The 16,844-nt window shown below is 49.6% G+C and overlaps 1 protein-coding gene across 2 annotated transcripts in view; it reads right to left on the bottom strand.

Annotated features, from left to right (window-relative positions):
* Positions 1 to 1,029: 1,029 nt before the first annotated feature.
* Positions 1,030 to 16,844, bottom strand: part of Pde6b (phosphodiesterase 6B) — a 38,771-nt gene continuing 22,956 nt past the window's right edge. Inside the window, exons 4-22 of one of the 2 annotated variants that reach the window (XM_055611596.1) lie at positions 12,497 to 12,637; positions 12,338 to 12,412; positions 11,828 to 11,892; positions 11,105 to 11,171; positions 10,856 to 10,903; positions 9,301 to 9,450; positions 8,963 to 9,106; positions 8,165 to 8,230; positions 7,127 to 7,273; positions 5,654 to 5,761; positions 5,306 to 5,415; positions 5,028 to 5,115; positions 4,709 to 4,809; positions 4,503 to 4,610; positions 4,113 to 4,176; positions 3,822 to 3,896; positions 3,170 to 3,253; positions 2,006 to 2,162; positions 1,131 to 1,253 (exon numbers count right to left, since the gene is read on the bottom strand). In XM_055611596.1, the coding sequence (XP_055467571.1) occupies positions 1,192 to 1,253; positions 2,006 to 2,162; positions 3,170 to 3,253; positions 3,822 to 3,896; positions 4,113 to 4,176; positions 4,503 to 4,610; positions 4,709 to 4,809; positions 5,028 to 5,115; positions 5,306 to 5,415; positions 5,654 to 5,761; positions 7,127 to 7,273; positions 8,165 to 8,230; positions 8,963 to 9,106; positions 9,301 to 9,450; positions 10,856 to 10,903; positions 11,105 to 11,171; positions 11,828 to 11,892; positions 12,338 to 12,412; positions 12,497 to 12,637 (1,860 nt within the window). In that variant the 3' untranslated portion in view covers positions 1,131 to 1,191. Of the gene's footprint in view, positions 1,254 to 2,005; positions 2,163 to 3,169; positions 3,254 to 3,821; positions 3,897 to 4,112; positions 4,177 to 4,502; positions 4,611 to 4,708; positions 4,810 to 5,027; positions 5,116 to 5,305; positions 5,416 to 5,653; positions 5,762 to 7,126; positions 7,274 to 8,164; positions 8,231 to 8,962; positions 9,107 to 9,300; positions 9,451 to 10,855; positions 10,904 to 11,104; positions 11,172 to 11,827; positions 11,893 to 12,337; positions 12,413 to 12,496; positions 12,638 to 16,844 lie in introns of both variants that reach the window. The other variant, XM_055611597.1, reaches the window with a different exon arrangement.

Here is a 16,844-nt window from a genome sequence, read left to right as displayed (position 1 = left end):
ATGGAGGCAGAGGCCAGTGGATCTCTGAGTTCAAGGCCAGGCTGTCCTACAAATCCAGGACAGCCAGGGCTGTGTTACACAGAGAAATCCTGTCCTAACCAAACAAAGGAAGCAGAACAAGCCAGTAAGCAGATTTTTTTTTTTTATATGATTCCTGCTTCTGCTCCTGCTTGAGTTTCTGTCCTGACTTTCCTTAGTGACAGACCATGATGGAGACATGTAAACCAAATAAGCCCTTTACCCCTGAGTTACTCTTGGTCTCAATAGTCCTGCAAACTAGAAGTGTTACTGCTTCTTCAGTTTTATCCCTTGACATTTTCTAGGTTTAGAGCCGTTTTTAAATTTTTTTTTAAGGTGAGGTGACCTACAGACGTAACAGAAGCGGCCTTATATTTGGTTTTAGAGACTGAGTGAGAAGCTTTTTCCTGCCACTCCCCGTAAGTTGTATCCCACTGTTTGGGATCTGAGGGTTAAATGTGCTCCCACCACCTCATGCTAAAGGCAAACTGCTGGATGTATTCTCGTCCCAGGAATGGCCCCTCCAGTCAGGAGAACACATTCACTGGGATTCCTATGAATTTGTTCTCTGCCAGACAGTGCACATTTCAAAGGTTAGTGTTAGGAGGGCCCGTTGCGCTTCCTCTGCTTTACCTTCCAGGCTCTGTACAGCGTGAACAAAGCTGCTGGCCGCCTCCTTCGTTAGGGTCCCATCCAGGCATTCAGTACAGGTTATTTCCATGCAGGCAGCTTCCATTTCATCTCGGCTCTGCTCACAGCCTTGACCCCGCAGAATTTCTCAGTGCGTCAGATATGGTGTGCCCCCAGATGATGCCAGCTTGTGTAAAACTGGCAAGTTATTGTCTCTTCTGACTTTCTGCCACATGTTTAAACTAAAGCAGATGGGACTGAATACCTATGTACAAGGGTAGAGCTCTGATTCCAGGTACAATTCATAGATCCTTTATAAAGATCTCTGTGGGCACTTTATCAAACCAGATGAATACACCAGTTAACTTATTCATAGTTGGCTTTAATTTGTAAAAACACCTTTAAAATTTCAGAATATCCAAAGTTAGGTTTGATCATTTTTTTTTTTTTTTTCTGTTTCTAATGTCTTATACCAAACTGCTATAGGCAGAGTCCATGTCCAGTGGTGAGTGGCAGGAGGTACCGGAAGCCACTAGATAGGGTTTACAGGATACAGCAGGTTGATGACTTGGGTGCTGGACCACCATTGCAAATTTCTGTGCCCACTGCAAGAGAAGATAGACTGTGAGTGGTGGCTTGTGCTGCCATCTATACCCAGTGTCTTCTATCAGCTCCTGTAGGTTCTCCCTGCAGGGGCTGAACTAGGTCTGTGGCCAACCTAAGCTGATTATGCTCAGCCTTGCTTAGTGCTTGAGCCTCTGCGGTCACTATGCCCTGATTAGCTTTAGCCCTGACCTCCCATGACCCAGAAGCTGTCTTATTCAATGTGGTCTCACAGTGGCCCTGGAAACCCCAGGTCCAGGGTAAACAAATGGTAAACAAACCCTGGAAAAGATAAGATGGCTTCTGATCTGGAGATACAGGGTAAGCTATGCCAACTTAACTCTTGCTTAGCTTGCTAATTTTGCTTTTGCCTTTTTGTTGTGGTTCAGGTTTTCTCTTGCTTCTGAGGATAGTTGGCGGGGTGGGGGAGGGGTGAGGTGGTGATTTCAGGCATGTGCTATCACACCTGGTAAGAACTACTACTTAGTGGATCAAAAGGCCTAATAATTCAGTAAGCTTACTTCCCCTGTATAGGAATATCTTAGCAAATGTTTCAGTGAGAGCATTTCAGTCCAGTCTGTGGTCTACAGCCATGCCCCATGAGGGACAGGGTAGATGGATGGGACTCTCAGCCTCAGCTGTCAGGCTGTCTCAGTTAGCTGCCTTTCTGATTGCATGGTGGTTCTCTACCATATTACAGCATTGACTTAGGGGTTAACTATGAGCTCATCCTGGTCCTCTGATCAGCCCAGACCTTTCTTGGCTGCTATTCTGTCTTCTTCCTTCTTCTTTTCTTCCTCCAGGGCCTTGACTTTGGCCTCATACTCATCAGCTAGAGCTTTCCACTCCTTTCTGTTATTTTGCAGTCGGTCAAACATGGGCAGGATCTCTTCATGAAACCGAGAAAATTCCTAGAAGGAACTGAGAAGTCACTCGCTGCTCCACAGCCCCTGAAGGACTCAGATGGCAGCTCTTCAAGGCCTGCAGTTTCCCTACCACCAGACTCACCGGCCTGCGGATGCTCGAGAATCAAGGAGCTATATTTTGGCTATAGGATTCTGATATCTAGCATATTTTATTTTAAAAGCCACAGGGACAGTGAAGTGAAGCCACCCTTCCCCCTCCCACCCCCCAGCACTGTGCTTGTAAGATGACCACTCTTAGCACTGGTCACTGGGCTGCAAAGACTGACCCCTAGATCACACGATCTGTGGCTCTGCAACACAGCACAGGCCCAGCGTGAGCTTGATTTCCTACCCTTAGCCTATTATATACACTTGGGGCTGGCCCCAGGCAGTATCAGCTTTAGTTGATCACCATGGGAGAGAATCACTAAGATGTTCCCTTTCCAGAAAACCTCTAAGGAGGAGGTCAGGATAGGAATGAGAGGGAGCTCTTGGATGAATTTATGATACAGTACTAGCAGCATGCGCATCCTGAAAGAAGAGCAGAGAATGTCACCTGCAGGAGGTTTGGAAGCTGCAGGCCCTACAGCTGCCTTCAGGTGATGTTACTGTGTGGAGGAAGACAGTGTGGGTGTCTGTTACCACTGGGTGCGCCAGAGTGCTGTGGGGCCTGGGTGTCGTGTACATCACGTGAGGACACTGCAGTCAGGCCTATGTTGTGAGTCTCCAAGTTCCTGTCTCATGTCCTATGATCAAATACCAGAACTCAAAGACTTGGCAGTGCCAAGCTAGTGGGAACATACTTGGTGCTTCTGAGGGACAGCCATCAATTTTGGGACAAACCATTGGCTGGGCAGGTTGAGATGGGTGTTGTGCTGGTCTCCCTATCTACCCTATTGGATAAGGGTGGAGACCACCCAGATGTCTCTATAAGGCCCCTGCTGGGTCTGCCCACCCCCTACTCATTCTTGGCCAGCCCACCCCAGGCAACACAGAACACTTCTGCTGCGCACCTTGTACACGAAAGTACACACAAAGTCGATGAAGCCAACTTGCAGCTTGGGGAGCTCAGCTGCTTTGTTCCGGTCCATCATGGGCTTGTGAAAGAAACAAAGGCAGATGACATGGCGCTGCCTCTCCCTAGGAGCCTGCTATCTGGCAAAGGCCTCTTACTTGCTGAGTCTGTACCTTGTCTAAGACCTGCTCCAAACAGTTCTTTACATTAGCTAGAGCTGGCTCGGAAGTAAGTGGTCAAAACAACCCTCTGTGGGTCCCAGTTCCTATGGAGGTAGATCCCATCCCTGGTTGGCAGTGGGTCCTGCCCCTAACCATGACTGCCTCATTGTCTATCTTGCCAGGGACTACTACCTCTACTTCTCCCCCCGTCCCCTAGGGCTGCCCTTCTCAGAGTTGCCCTCCCTGAACTGCCCTGCCTAGTAAATGCTCTCCGCGCCAGCGCAGACCCTAGGTGCTCTTGCTTGTGTGCTACAACCTGCATCTTGAGATTTTTCATAACTTCTACAAGATGCCAAATTCCCCACAGTCATGCTGAAGGACCCCACAAATCAAGATTAAGACTCTAGGACCTAAAGTCCCTGAGGCCTGGAACACTACCAAGCGCTCTGACCATATGTCAGGATGGAAGACTCTGGGAGCAACACTCACAATGGGTTGTTGATCCAAGACAGTCCTCTCCAAGTCTCCTTGTTCCCAGAACTCAGCAGCCACCAGAAGTGCGACCTGAGCACACACAGAGGTTAGAGGGGGCTCTATGTTGAGGAGCAGCAGCCCCCCCCCCCACGTGAGGCTCTGCAGGTAGTGTTCATATGGTGCCTTTCACTGCTGTACCCAGGCATTACTTCAAAAATTAACACCATCTCCCTGTAGTTCTCAAGGTGCAAAACCAGGGTGGCCTGTAAAGGGGTACTCTGGGGTCAGACGGCCATCAGTCCTGACCTTGCTCTGGACTTCCCAAGGCTTGGTGATAGCAGACAGGTCACATGCTGTCATCATCATGGCCCTGTGGACAGACAGAGCTGACTATGTGTTCTTCTGAGCAGAGAGTGAACACGTTTTCTCAGTAGTTCTGGGAGACAGTCCTAGGGAAGGTGCTGGTCCTGAGTTACCCATCTTGCAGGTGAAGAAGGAGAAGTGAAGGAGAAGCAAGTGATAATGCCGGGCTCTAAGGAAGGCTGTCTGAATTCCGCGCTGATGCCCATGGATCTCAGGACAGACTGAGAGAGTGCCTTCATTCAGTCTCTAGAGAACTACTCTTGTTCTGGAGTCTCCTGTCCCTGGGGTTATGGAGGTGGGCAGGGACTGGCCAACAGTGGGCCATCTCCTTACATGACAATCTCCTTCCGAGTTGTCTCTAGGGAGAGGTACTCAATCCAGCTCTTCTTATCTTCATAGTTCTTGGACTCATCCACGATCTTCTGGAACATTGTTCTCTTCCTGGTCCCAAGAAGAAGGGGAGGAGTCAGTGACAGACTGGTCACAGCGATCTTTGCATGAGGCCCTGCCCACACCTCCTGCCTCTGGCGCACTCTTACTTGAAGTAGAGGGCCAGGTCAGTGGCGATGATGGCGATGTCCATGAGGTGAATCACATGCTCGTGCTGCCGCCGGTTCAGGTTCTGGTAGATGTTCAGGCTCTGTGGGGACCAGCAGTTGGTGTCTTTGCCCATTTCCGCGATCTGTTGTACCCTCTAGTGGCTATTCCTGGCTACTGCCGTCCTGAAAGCAGTGCCCCCGACCTCCCCCCTCCCCGTGTGGGAGCATCTACAGATGGGATACTCCAGCCATACTGCCCAGTGCCTGCTGTTTGTCTGCCACCGCCCAGAGGAGAACCAGCATCAAATCAGGAACAAACCTCCTCTGCCAACAGAAACTTCCCAAATTCCAGGTGGTGCCTTTCCAGAATTGAGGAGCCATGTAACTTGGCTAGAGGGTTCTGGGATCTGTTGTGAATTTTATTTAAAAAGAAAACACACCAAAATGTTAGAAAGCAGTAGAATGAGCTTTCTGGCCCATCTGGCCTATGCCTTCAAGGTGTCCCATCTCAGTACTGATTGGCAGACCGCGGACCCTAAGGGCACATGATTTATGGTTTACCATGCCCTCCCCAGGCCTGCCCTCCCCACAGCCTACTTCATCTGGTACAGGTTGTTGGTGCCGCGATGGTCGATGTCGTGGCACAGGCCAGCTGTCACCATGGCGAAGGACTCCAGGTCTGTGTAATAGCTCTTCAGTTTGCCTGTCTGTGGAGATAGGTCCAGTCCTGGGGCCTGCCTCTGGCCCAGTGTTCTGGCTCCAGAGGGCAGGGGTTAAAGGGGAGGCGGGGCTGGCCCAAACCTATCTTTTTGCCCCTGCTAGTCTCCTCCACCCAGTGCTGGGACTGGGAAAGCACAATGGGCACTTTTGAGCCGGAAGGAAGTGAGCTGTGGTCTTTGGCCCAGCCCTGTGGGTCACCTTGCCCTGTCCCATTTCTATACATACCATGAGTAGCGTAAACATGGTCTGGGCTACATTGAAGCCATGGCGCCAGTTGTGGTAGGTGATTCTTCGATAGGCTTTGCTGACAGAGAATAGGAACCGCACCAGGACCTGGGGGAGTGGAGGACATGTGGGCTCTGGAGGCCACACGAGTCTAGACAACACCACATGAGGGTCCAACCCCAGTCTCTCATGCTGCCTGCAGCAGAACTTGTCATGGCCATTTCCCTACTTCTGTCTTGTTGGCCTCAGAGCCCTTGCTCCTTGTTCCCATTGGCCTCTTCCCATTGGGAAGAGCTCTCACACAGTAGAGCTAAGAACAGCTCCCACCATTGAAAATTTGATGACTATTCCCATGGTCCAGAGCCACAATGGGAAGAGGATCGCTGGGATATGAGATATTTTGAGAATCCCGAGAAAAACAAAAAACAAAAACCAACCAACCAACCAAACAAACAACCAAAAAAAACCCCATCCGTTTTAGGCCTGAATGTTTGACTGGGTAAGATATGTGGCCTGCGAGCAGAAAGGGGGGACACCTGGACATTTTCTTCAGGTAATAGAATGCAGGCTAAGGGAGCCCTTTACTACTTCCATCATGATATTTAGGGTCAAATATTTTTATTCATTTACTGTTTTTAATTTTTTTTCTGTTCTGTTTTCCTTAGGAACACCAGCCTGTCGCTCCTGCTTTCTGAGGAGTATGAGAGATTATTCATTATTCATGCAGGCTGTGCAGACACAGGTATGGAGGAAGATGCAGGGCAGAGTGATAAACCCATGGGGAGAGCAGAGTGGCAGGGCTCTGAGCTCTTCCCTTCCTCCCATTGGTGTGCCCTGAGAGGCTCCTGTAGGCAAACCTAAAAAAATGCTAAGTGTTTTCTATTCTGGAAAGCAACTGTTGAAATTTCCTCAGGATCCTATGACAAGCTCCCTATTTCTCTATGATGTCCTAATAAAAATGTTGTTTGGAATACTTAGTAACAGACTTTCCATCCATCCATCCATCCATCCATCCATCCATCCATCCATCCATCCACCCGTCTATCCATCCACCCACCCACCCATCCATGCACCTACCCACCCATCCATCTACCCATCTACCCATCCACCCCATCCACCCATCCATTCACCCGTCTATCCATCCATCCACCCACCCACCTATCCATCCACCCATCCACCCACCCATCCACCCACCCATCCATCCATCCACCCATCCAGCCACCCATTCATCTATCTATCTATCCACCCACCCACCCACCCATCCATTCATCCACCCTTCACTTATTTTAAGTCTATTTACCGAGTGTACTTCACTGGTTCTGTGATACATGTGTTTGTCATCAACATTCTCTGTGGAACTCAGGAGCACCCTCCCCCATCTTTGGGGGATACGTAACCCTCTTAGGGGATATGCAACCCTTAACCACCCCTCCATCTCCTCTTATTCTGGACCCTCCAACCATATCTTCTCACCTCCTGGGGGATCTGGAACTTGCAGACCACACCCAGCTCATAGTACATCTGGATGCCACATTTGACTAGCTCCAGCTCAGTACACTCCAGGTCAGAGAAGTGGAACTCATAGATGCCAAACTTGGTAGGCCCTGGAAGTTCTTCCTTCTGTAAAAGACTGTGGGCTGAGGGAAGCAGGCCTACTACATCCCCACTGGTTCTTAAGCTTTCTTTTCTCTGGACCCTTGTCCAGACATACACCTAGAAATCTCTGGTGATGTCTGCCTTCTACTTACTCAAATTTATAGCTAGGTCACTCATATTGTCCCAACCTATCTTATCCGACTGTTTCCTCCCACCAGGTGACCTGACAGTGAGATGCTTGCCTGGCTTTGTAGCAGTGATGTTGAAAAACAAACCATAAAGATGTATGCACAAAAAGTTACAGAGGCACACACATGGATTCAGACTACCCATATGGATGCAGAGGCACAGATGTACACACTTGCAACACTCAAAGCCAGTGTTGTTTAGAACTCATTGATGCTAATAAACTCCAAAACTGTTCAGTAGGACGAACAGCTCTGGTGATTCTGAAAAATCCCACAGGTGACAGAAAAAGGTAGGTGTCCCATAACTCTCAAGTTGATGTTGGGGTTTCTTTGGGAGACACACAAACATGTGTCTACACGCATGCCTACACATACATTAGGCACACTCAAGTACACACAGAAGAATGGACATCACCCGAATATAGAAACATCTAAACTAGGGACTGCAGCACAGGTGGACACTTGGCCCAAGTTGTCCCTGCAGAAGGTAAACATGGGTAGTTCTGGGAAACACAGAGGAGACAGGAAAGCAGGCAGAGACACTCAGCAGGGCAGAGAGCGAGGAAACTCCAGCTGGACACTCGTGGAGCCAGTACCGTGACCAGTACTGCTCTCCAGTACTGCTGGAGAGCGTTGACATGCCTACACATGAGAGAGTGCTGTGTGTGCCCGGGCTCTCTCTGCCGCTCATGAGAGCAGCTTGTGTCCACTGGAAGCAGATTCTCACCAGGATTTTCCCCAGCTCATCCTCCTCGCAGTCAGCGGGCTCTTTCCCCAGGCGCTCCCGTGTTGGCTAGGAGAGAGCAGCAGGTGAGCTGCGGGACTGAGTGATGGTGTCACTTCCGCCTATGTGACAGAGCAGCAGCATCGCCTACACCCGAGTGGTAGGCTGAAAACCTCACCCTCACCCCAGGAGTGGGAGAGTGACAGCAACACGTGCATTCCACAAATGTAACACGGCGACTTCATTGCCCCCCCCCCCCCCCGCCGGGACAGGATGATAGCACCATCTTCACCCTGTGACTGTGACTGAGGGACTATTAACCTTCACACCAGTGTACAGAATAGCAGTGCCATGCCCACCCATAAGTGTGTCAGTGGTGGTATCACCTTTACCCACGTGACAATGACAACATCATTTTCTACTCTGAATGTAATAGAATGATGGCGTGCCATCAACAAATGTGTTGGACACAGGGATCCTGATCATTGAAGGGCAGCGGTTTCCCTGTGCTCAGACATTGTCCATTCCAGACACAGGTGGTAAGTTCCTGCTGACCCCGACTTTCCTTCCTTTCCCTGTGCTGTCCTTAGTGACACACCTGGATTCTAGATGGACTAGTGAGATGGAAGGCTCTAGTACACATGCTCACTGCTGAGAATGAGGCACAGGGACAGTGTCTGGGCTGTACAGTGTGTAGCATCAGGGTTAGACCTAGCCATTGGGCCCCAGGGATAGGTCCTTATCACCGAGCTCCCTGCCTCCCCTAGACACAGGGGCCCCATAGCATGCCAGGTACAGTACCAAGATCGTCTGGATTTCGTCTTTGTCGCATCTCACATGGTACAGAACCATGTCCTGGGCGATGTCCTTACGGTTCTCCAGCTTGTTCATCTTGTCGTAAGTGTCTGTGTTGAGCACTGACCATCCCAGGAACTGTGTCAGGGACTGAAGGGAGGCAGCGCTGTAAGTCCGTTGGCCATGCGCTCCCGTGAGTGCTAACTATGTGCTCCACCCACGGCTCTCAATGAGGCCCCAGAGCTAGAACTTTAGGAACTACCCTTGTTCAGCTGTGTGTGGAGGGACAATGCTCACCAGGATGGATGAACCCCCCTTGTCCACAGAGGTCACAGGGTTTTTACCTCCATGAGAACCTCATCCTGATCGTCGAAGGGCTTCCCGTCTTTCCTGTTGTAGAAGGTTGCCACGCCCACAATCTCCTCCTTCTTGTTGACAATGGGCATGGAGAGAACATTCTTGATCATCCACCCAGAATCGTCCAGGGGCCCCTCCTATGGGGAGCAGAGAAAGGCTGCTGAGGGCTTGGTGCCTGGGAGCAGGGCAGACCTCATTTTTTCTGTCCTCAAGCCATGCTGATAGCTTGAATGCAATCTCTTCACTCTCACTTGTCTGTAAAGTTTATGGTCATGGGATCCGTGTCATAATTTTCTGGGCTGAAGGAGGCTATTGGCTTCCTGGGTGTGTAAGCCCTCTAGTCCCCAGGAATGCTTCCAGAAGTACTGAGAAGCCTTGCTCTTAAGCACTTACTAACTGCTCAACAGATAGACCCACATTTCCATCTTATGCTGGACTTTGAACACTATGTAGTTGGCTCATTCTGTTTTCCAATATGAAATACGGATAATACTTTTTTGGCCAGCTCCTGCATGAGACTGTTAGTGATGTTCCTGCTCACATGACCTCTTTCAAGAAAGCACTATGTGGCCCGAGGCATGTTTGTCCAAACACCTGAAGAAGACAAGTGAGCAGAGACCCTCTAAACACTCCTACTCCAGCCCAGAAAGGTTCAGCTAGACAGGTGTAATCAAGAGATAGAAAATAAAGTTCCGCTGAATCCTGCCAAAATTGACTGAGCCCACAGATTATCTGACCTCTGCTGAACACAGTGAAGACCAACTTAACCCAGATGAACCCAGAGAAGATAACCAAGACCAGCCTGATCATCTGACAGGATCCACTTAGCCCAGAGAAGCTAGCCAAGATCAGCTGAGATGAGATAAGGTCAGCTGAGACTAGACAAGATCACCTGAGTCTAACTGAGCCCACATAACACCAGCTCAGCTGTAGAAAAAAGCACAGGCACATGGATCTTACACGGTTTCTCAGTCACTGGGGCTTTTAGTTTTCCTCTGCTTTTTGAGACAGAATCTCACTCTTTAGCCCAGGTTGGCCTTGGGATAACTCGTAGCAATCCTTCTGCCTTAGCCTTCTGAGTGCTGGGATTACAGGTGTGGGTGAAGCTGTTTTATGTATTTATAACATAGACACACAGGTATGGCCGCGTGTGCATGCAGAGGTCCATGCTCCGTGTTTTCCTCTATTGCTTGCCATTTTATTTTCTGAGATAGTAAAACAGGAGCTCACGGATTGGTTAGATTAGCTAGCCACTAAGCCCCCAGAATCATCTTGTCTTGCCTGCTTCTCATCACCCGACCTAGTACTTGGAGTGCAGGTACATGCTACCGCCCTGTTTTTTTGTTTGTTTGTTTGTTCTTGTTTTTGTTTTGTTTTTTATCATGGAGATCTTAACTCAGATTTTACACTTTCATAGAAAACACTTTTAGCCCCACAAAGTTGTTCCTTAAGTGGAAAAACCTAATTCAGCCTATCATTTCTGAAACAAAATATCCTCTTTTCTAGCAACATGTGGTTTCTATCAGTGAGTAGGCGGATTACCTGAAACTTGAACATTTCATCAGCTGAAGCATTCATGATGTTACAGATCTGGAAAGGATGAGACGCAACTTCACTCTGAGCACGTGGACACACAGCACAAGCTCTAGCCTACTTAGCCTGGCCTATAAAAGAGGGTGCGTCTAACTGGGCAAGGTGAGCAGCAGCCAGCAGGAAGGGCTAACAGGAGGCAGCAGGCCAGCAGGCATTGCAGCAGCAAGCACAGGCCAAGGCCTGAAGAGGCGCACTTACAAAGCCGCTTTCTGCTACATAGGTTGGAAGACCACTGGCCAGGGCCCAGTGGTCAGCCGGGGGTGTGCTGTGGGAAAAGAACATATGTTAGAGGAATAGATACTTGGATTGTTAGATGAAACAGTTTCTGAGTTCACTTTAATCCCTTCTCTGAGCTCAGGTGGGAAGGGGCTAGGAAGCTGAAGAGGACTGGAGGAGGCCAGGGTGAGGTTCCTTCTATTCTGCCATGTTGGAACTCCTTGCAGGCTCTATCTACTGAGGCTCCTGACTTCAGCTGGCCTCTGGAGACTCAGGGTTGGCTACCTGCTGTTCAGTTTGATACCTGAATTCTGCTCCCTGCTTGGAGCCTGTTTGGGATGCTGACAGGCTTATAGGTTCATGAGGTCACTGGCCACATAAACAGAGGACCATTGTCCCTCTAGGCCAAATCTCTGTACTAGACTTCTCTTAGGGGTGTGATGGTGGTCTCATCCTCTGGAGGCTTCACCTGCCAAGGCTGAGATGGTGGAGTTGCTGCTGATAGGGCCTCAGCTCACCTGACTCTAGATATCCGCTTCAGATAGCTAAGTGCCTCAGGCTGCTCACCTCCCTGTTCATCTGCCCATGCTCCACCTCACTGTCCCTGCTGGCTCTACATAGAGGACCCAGAGATGGCCACTCCAGAGATTGGGTTTAGGGGTGGCCTATTCTGGGGTAAGACACCTGTCCTACCCCAGCACTTACGGAATGACTTTGATGTCCTCTTTGCCATGGAGGATATAATCAATGACTTTGTAGAAGACAATTTCCTGAGAAACAAAACATGTCAGTGCAGGGGTCCCTGCTCAAGTTCTTGGGGGAGTCTTTGTTTAAAGAAAACGAGAACAGCTCCCGCCCAGACATACCCAGGCACAAGATGCACATCCACACATGATACATTTACAGCAGCCGTGTAATCATGTATTCGTGTGTGCATGCATGTGCACACGTGTGTGTTGTGTATGTCCATTTAACTTCATACCAACGGGGCCCATACTCTGCACATACAGTAGAATTCATGTGCAAGCGTGTCACAATATTTACAGGAGCTCTGGCAAACTAAAGCAGATCTAGAGAACCCGCCTTCACTGGGGCAGTGCAGGCCAATGAGGACAGATAGGTGCTTGAGGCTCCACTATTTCCTCCTCCTCTTCATGGAATTAGATCCAGTGTAGCGAGATTGGGGGGTGGCTGCCACCCATCAGCTTGGCTTACCCGGCCATCGGGTGTCCGTGGGCCTGAATACGGCTGGGCTTCTCCCATCAGCACAGGCCACACATCAAAGAATTCCTGGGAAGAGAAAAGAGAAGGGAGCAGTCAGCCTGTGAGCTGGGTCATGCTGGGGAGGAGGCTCTTGAGAGTTTGAGACCTTACCTTCTCTTTGGTCATGTCCAGGAGGCCCACCGAGTACCGGTCACAGTTTAGATAGGCCCGGACAGTGTAGAAGGCCTTGTGGAACTGCCTTTCAATGTCTGTCAGCTCTTCAAACACCTTATTGGCCGACCAGAGAAGTACCTGGAGGGGAGCACACATGTTGGCCTGTGGCCACACTTCTCTGACCTCAGAAGCTCTGGGGTCTGCTCGGACTTAGTACCACAAACACTTCACGCACAATTCCTGCGGTACCCAATCGGCCCTGAACCCAGAGGCACATTGACTGATGGTGGAACTCAGGGTTTTCTGTGAATACAGTCTTACCTGTGTCTTGACACACAGCGACCCTGAAACCCCCTGGTGGGCGAGTTCTTCAGGCTTGCTTAGGTGGCAGCCTGACACTTACTATCTAGTGCCGGCCACGTGCTCAGCGAATGAGCAAATGAGTGGAAACTGGAGTCATTGTGAGCCCAAAAGTCAAGGATCTAAGCAGCTGTTTTCATCTACTCTGTGGTGAGCCCAGGGATCGCTGTGGTTTTCAGTGTAAACATCAGACACTTGAGTGTCTCCGCAGGGTGAATTTGTCTTTTTTAAAAAGATATTTATTTATTTCATCTATATGAACACTGTTTTCATACACAGCAGAAGAGGGAATCAGATTCCATTAAAGATGGTTGAAAGCCACCACATGGTTGCTGGGAATTGAACTCAGGTCCTCTGGAAGAGCAGACAGTGCTCTTGACTGCTGAGCCATCTTTCCAACCCAAGCAGGGTGAATTTGAAAGTGACTGTTTTGTTAATACCCATAAGTCCTTGGCCAGACCAGTTTCAGGAGGCTCTTTCTACAAGTCTAGGCCATGGTTCCCAAACACAAGTCTGTGGAATGTATCTCACCAGCCCAGTCAGTCCTCAGACTCACAGTGAGCCTGGTCCATAGCAGAGTCCCTTCTCCATGGGCCTTCCTTGGTGGCTTCTTCCTGCTGGTTCTTCTTGGACCTGGTGAACTCATCTCCCCATAGCCCTTTCAATAGGAGGGAGCTCCTCCCAGTGCCCATCGTCCATGGGTGACACAGCCTCTGCTGCTGCAGAGGTACCCTATCAAGCCTTGAACGTTGGTCACTGGCTTCCAGATGTTCACATGCTCACACTTAATGCTCTCCACACTACTTGCAGTTTCCCAGGAGATGTGAATATGGACACTCAGAGCTGTGTTTTCACCTTCACATCAGCAGCTCAGCCCTGGAAGTCTTAACCACAGTGCTCAGCCCTGCGACGCCAGTCCCTGCTGCCCCAGGCCACCTCTAACACTCTGGCACTGCTTCATTCATGGGTGATGTCTGGTCGCCCCTTAAACACATCAGCTGTCCTTCCTCACTACAAGCTGGGAGTGTGGCCACCATGCTTTGGTAGTCTTAGGACTGAAAGGAACATGAGCGCCTGTTCTTAGGATGTGGGGAGAGGAAGGGCAGTGACATTTGTTCTGTCTCAGAAAAATAACTGGCTGATTGTATGTGTGTCTACATCTGCCTCGTGTGTGTGTGTGTGTGTGTGTGTGTGTGTGTGTGTGTGTGTAAGAGAGAGAGAACATATGAGCCTGTGAGTGCGTATGTGTGACTGTGAGTGTAATGAGTGTTGAATATGAGTCTCCAATGTCTCTGTCCCATATATATTCCCTGAGCTTTATCTCCTGTGCAGCCAGGCCCAGCCCCTCACTGGTGTTCAGCGTGTTGGTTGTCCTGCTACAATAGGTAGACTCAGCCACATATTTGACTGTGGAGGCATATGAGTGTTGGTAGTTCAAACTATTCTCTCAGGAGCAGGGACAGAGTAAGAGAACTTTGTAAGTTGGACTCTGTTACTTGGTAAGCGTGTCCAAGGCTAGCCTCACTTGCTCTTGTGCCCTTTAGATATCTCCCACCACCTTCCCTTTGTGGCCCCGTTCTTCCAGCAATTAGGCTCTTTTGTGAATTCCATCATGTACCCAGTCGGGGAGACAGGTCCAACATCCTGAGGAAATGAAGGCCCAGAGGGGAAGAGCCATATCCAAGGTGGTCCTTCAGAGCCTTCTGTTCTTTTCTCCTTGTTTCCTTTTTTCTTTTTCTTCGTCTCTCCAGTGGCTTCTGGAATATACAGTAATCACAGGATGATCAAGCACCTGCCGTTGCCTGCGTCAGGCCCGGACCCAGGGTTGTTCCGCTGTAGCCAACATCATGGCTTGCGTGCCAGCCCGCCTGGCCTCTGGAGCGTCCTGTTGGCAGCCTCTGAATGTTGTTACCCTGGCTTCACACAGCATCCTTTCAGGGCGTGGCAGCATGCCGTGTCGGAGGACAGCGCTCCCTCAGAGGCTCTTCCTGTGGGAACAGCACTCAAACTCACCGCCTTTCTTGTCTTTCCTTGTTTTCTGTTCTGGTCTCTGCTCTTGAGATACTACTGGGAAGAATATGAAAACCATAGTTCTTTTCTTTCCCTTCTGGGTCTAGGCCATCATGGTGGGTACTCCAGACTGGCTCCCTCCTTCCTGAGTACTACCTCATGAACATTTCCCTTGCTTACAGCCCAGAAGTGCGAGGCCCTGAGAAGGCTCTGTGTCAGTAAGTCCTCCCTTCACATCTTTCGGATGACTCACCTATGTTTGCACCCCGGCCATGCAAACAATAGCTAGAGGCCATAGAGCTATGTCCACAGAGTCCTTGTCAGTCTTCAGTGCCGTGAGCAGAAAGCATTGCTCCACTGACCGACTGGGAACCAAGCAGCAGGTCGGAGAGAACTCCAGCATTTGGGGACCACCTACAGTTTTCTTATCTTCTGTTGGCTCAGATCGGTGTAACTGAGGTGCTTTTCAGAAAGGGATCTGACTAATGCTCAGAATTTCCAGGGTTTGGGGAACATGGCAGGGGAGAATCTGAAAAAAATGTTTTAGTGCTTACTGACCAGCATTCCTACCACACAGGGACAAGAATGACAATGTATCTTGGGCTAGGCTGCAGGCCCTTCAGAGCCAGTCTGTACTCAATTTTGAGATTTCTCTTCAGAAAGCAATGTGAGGGCTAGGGATGTGGCTCAGTGGTGGAGAACTTACCAAGCATGCATAAGGCTCTATTTCCAGCACCCCAAAATAAATAATCAAAGCCCAGAAAGAGCTGGGATGCAGGATTCTGCAAATGCTGGTTATAGTCTGGGCCTCAGGGCAGCATTTCTTATCTTCTCAAAGCCTTACTTTGTGGAGTTTTGGGGTCCTGGTAAGACTTTAGCACACAATAGGGCAATACAAGCAAGGCCCACTGACACATGGTAGACTTGGCTCTGAATGGCAGGCTAGAGTGCTGGTAGATCCCTTCCCTCCCTGAGAAAAGGGATGGGGGAACAGCGAAGGGTAAACCCTTTCAGACAGTGGTCGTGAGGAAAGAGGTGGGATGACTTTCCCCTAAGGCAGAGGATGTGCCTGGACATGTGGGCTGGATAGGTCAGAGGACCGGTGTGTAGGCTGCCCTTGCCTCAGGTTGGTCACTGCTGGATGGCTCTTCCAGCTTTGATGAATGACACTGGCCCTTGGGTGTTTCTGGGCTCAGACAACGAGCTCTTAGTAGGCTATGTCTACCATGTTACATGTATGTTTTGCTAGTATGGCATAAGTCGAAACCAAACACCCCACTCCAAACAAAAACAAAACCTAGAAAACAATAACAAAAAGCAAAAAACGACAGCTGAAGAAACACTATGGCTCAACTGTGTTCTCCCAAATCCCCAAGTTGAGTCCAAAGGTACCAGGAGGACTTCATGAGACTTGAGCAGAAGCTGTCACCATGCCTTTGAACCTCCACAGTTGAGCTAAATCTCTTTTCATTGTTAAATGCCTAGCTTCAGGTGATTTGATATAGCAGCAGAAAACGAGCCAATATTTGTTTTATAGCTGATCAGTCAGAAACTCAGATAACAGACTAGAATTTGGCATTTGCACGAGAAGTGGGACGGTCTTTGGGACTGAGCCCTCAGCTGGTGGATCTGACTGTTTCTGAGTAGACAGTGTCAGAGTCGAGCTGATTCAGAACTCTGCTGATGACTGCTGCAGAAGTGACGGCTTGCTTGGGGTGTGGGTGAAATCCTCCACATAGCAAGGGCTCACAGAAGCACTGTGTGTTGTGAGAGAGGCTGGGTTTGATTTTCTTTTCTTCTGTGTCTCAGAATGGGGCATACTGCCTAACATGCTCTCTGCGGCCAGCACTACCCAGATAGCAAAGTCAGATAAAAACCTCTCAAGACTAGGGCTGGAGAGATGGCTCAGTGGTTGAAAGCACACACCATTGTAGAGGACTTAAATTCTTTCCTAGCACCCACATCAGGTAGTTCA

Source organism: Psammomys obesus, unplaced genomic scaffold (assembly GCF_907164565.1).
Source record: "Psammomys obesus unplaced genomic scaffold, mPsaObe1.curated_primary_1811, whole genome shotgun sequence".
NCBI classification, from domain to species: domain Eukaryota; kingdom Metazoa; phylum Chordata; class Mammalia; order Rodentia; family Muridae; genus Psammomys; species Psammomys obesus.
The sequence above is the reverse complement of the archived record's forward strand: the minus strand, read 5'-3'. Positions and strand labels throughout refer to the sequence as shown.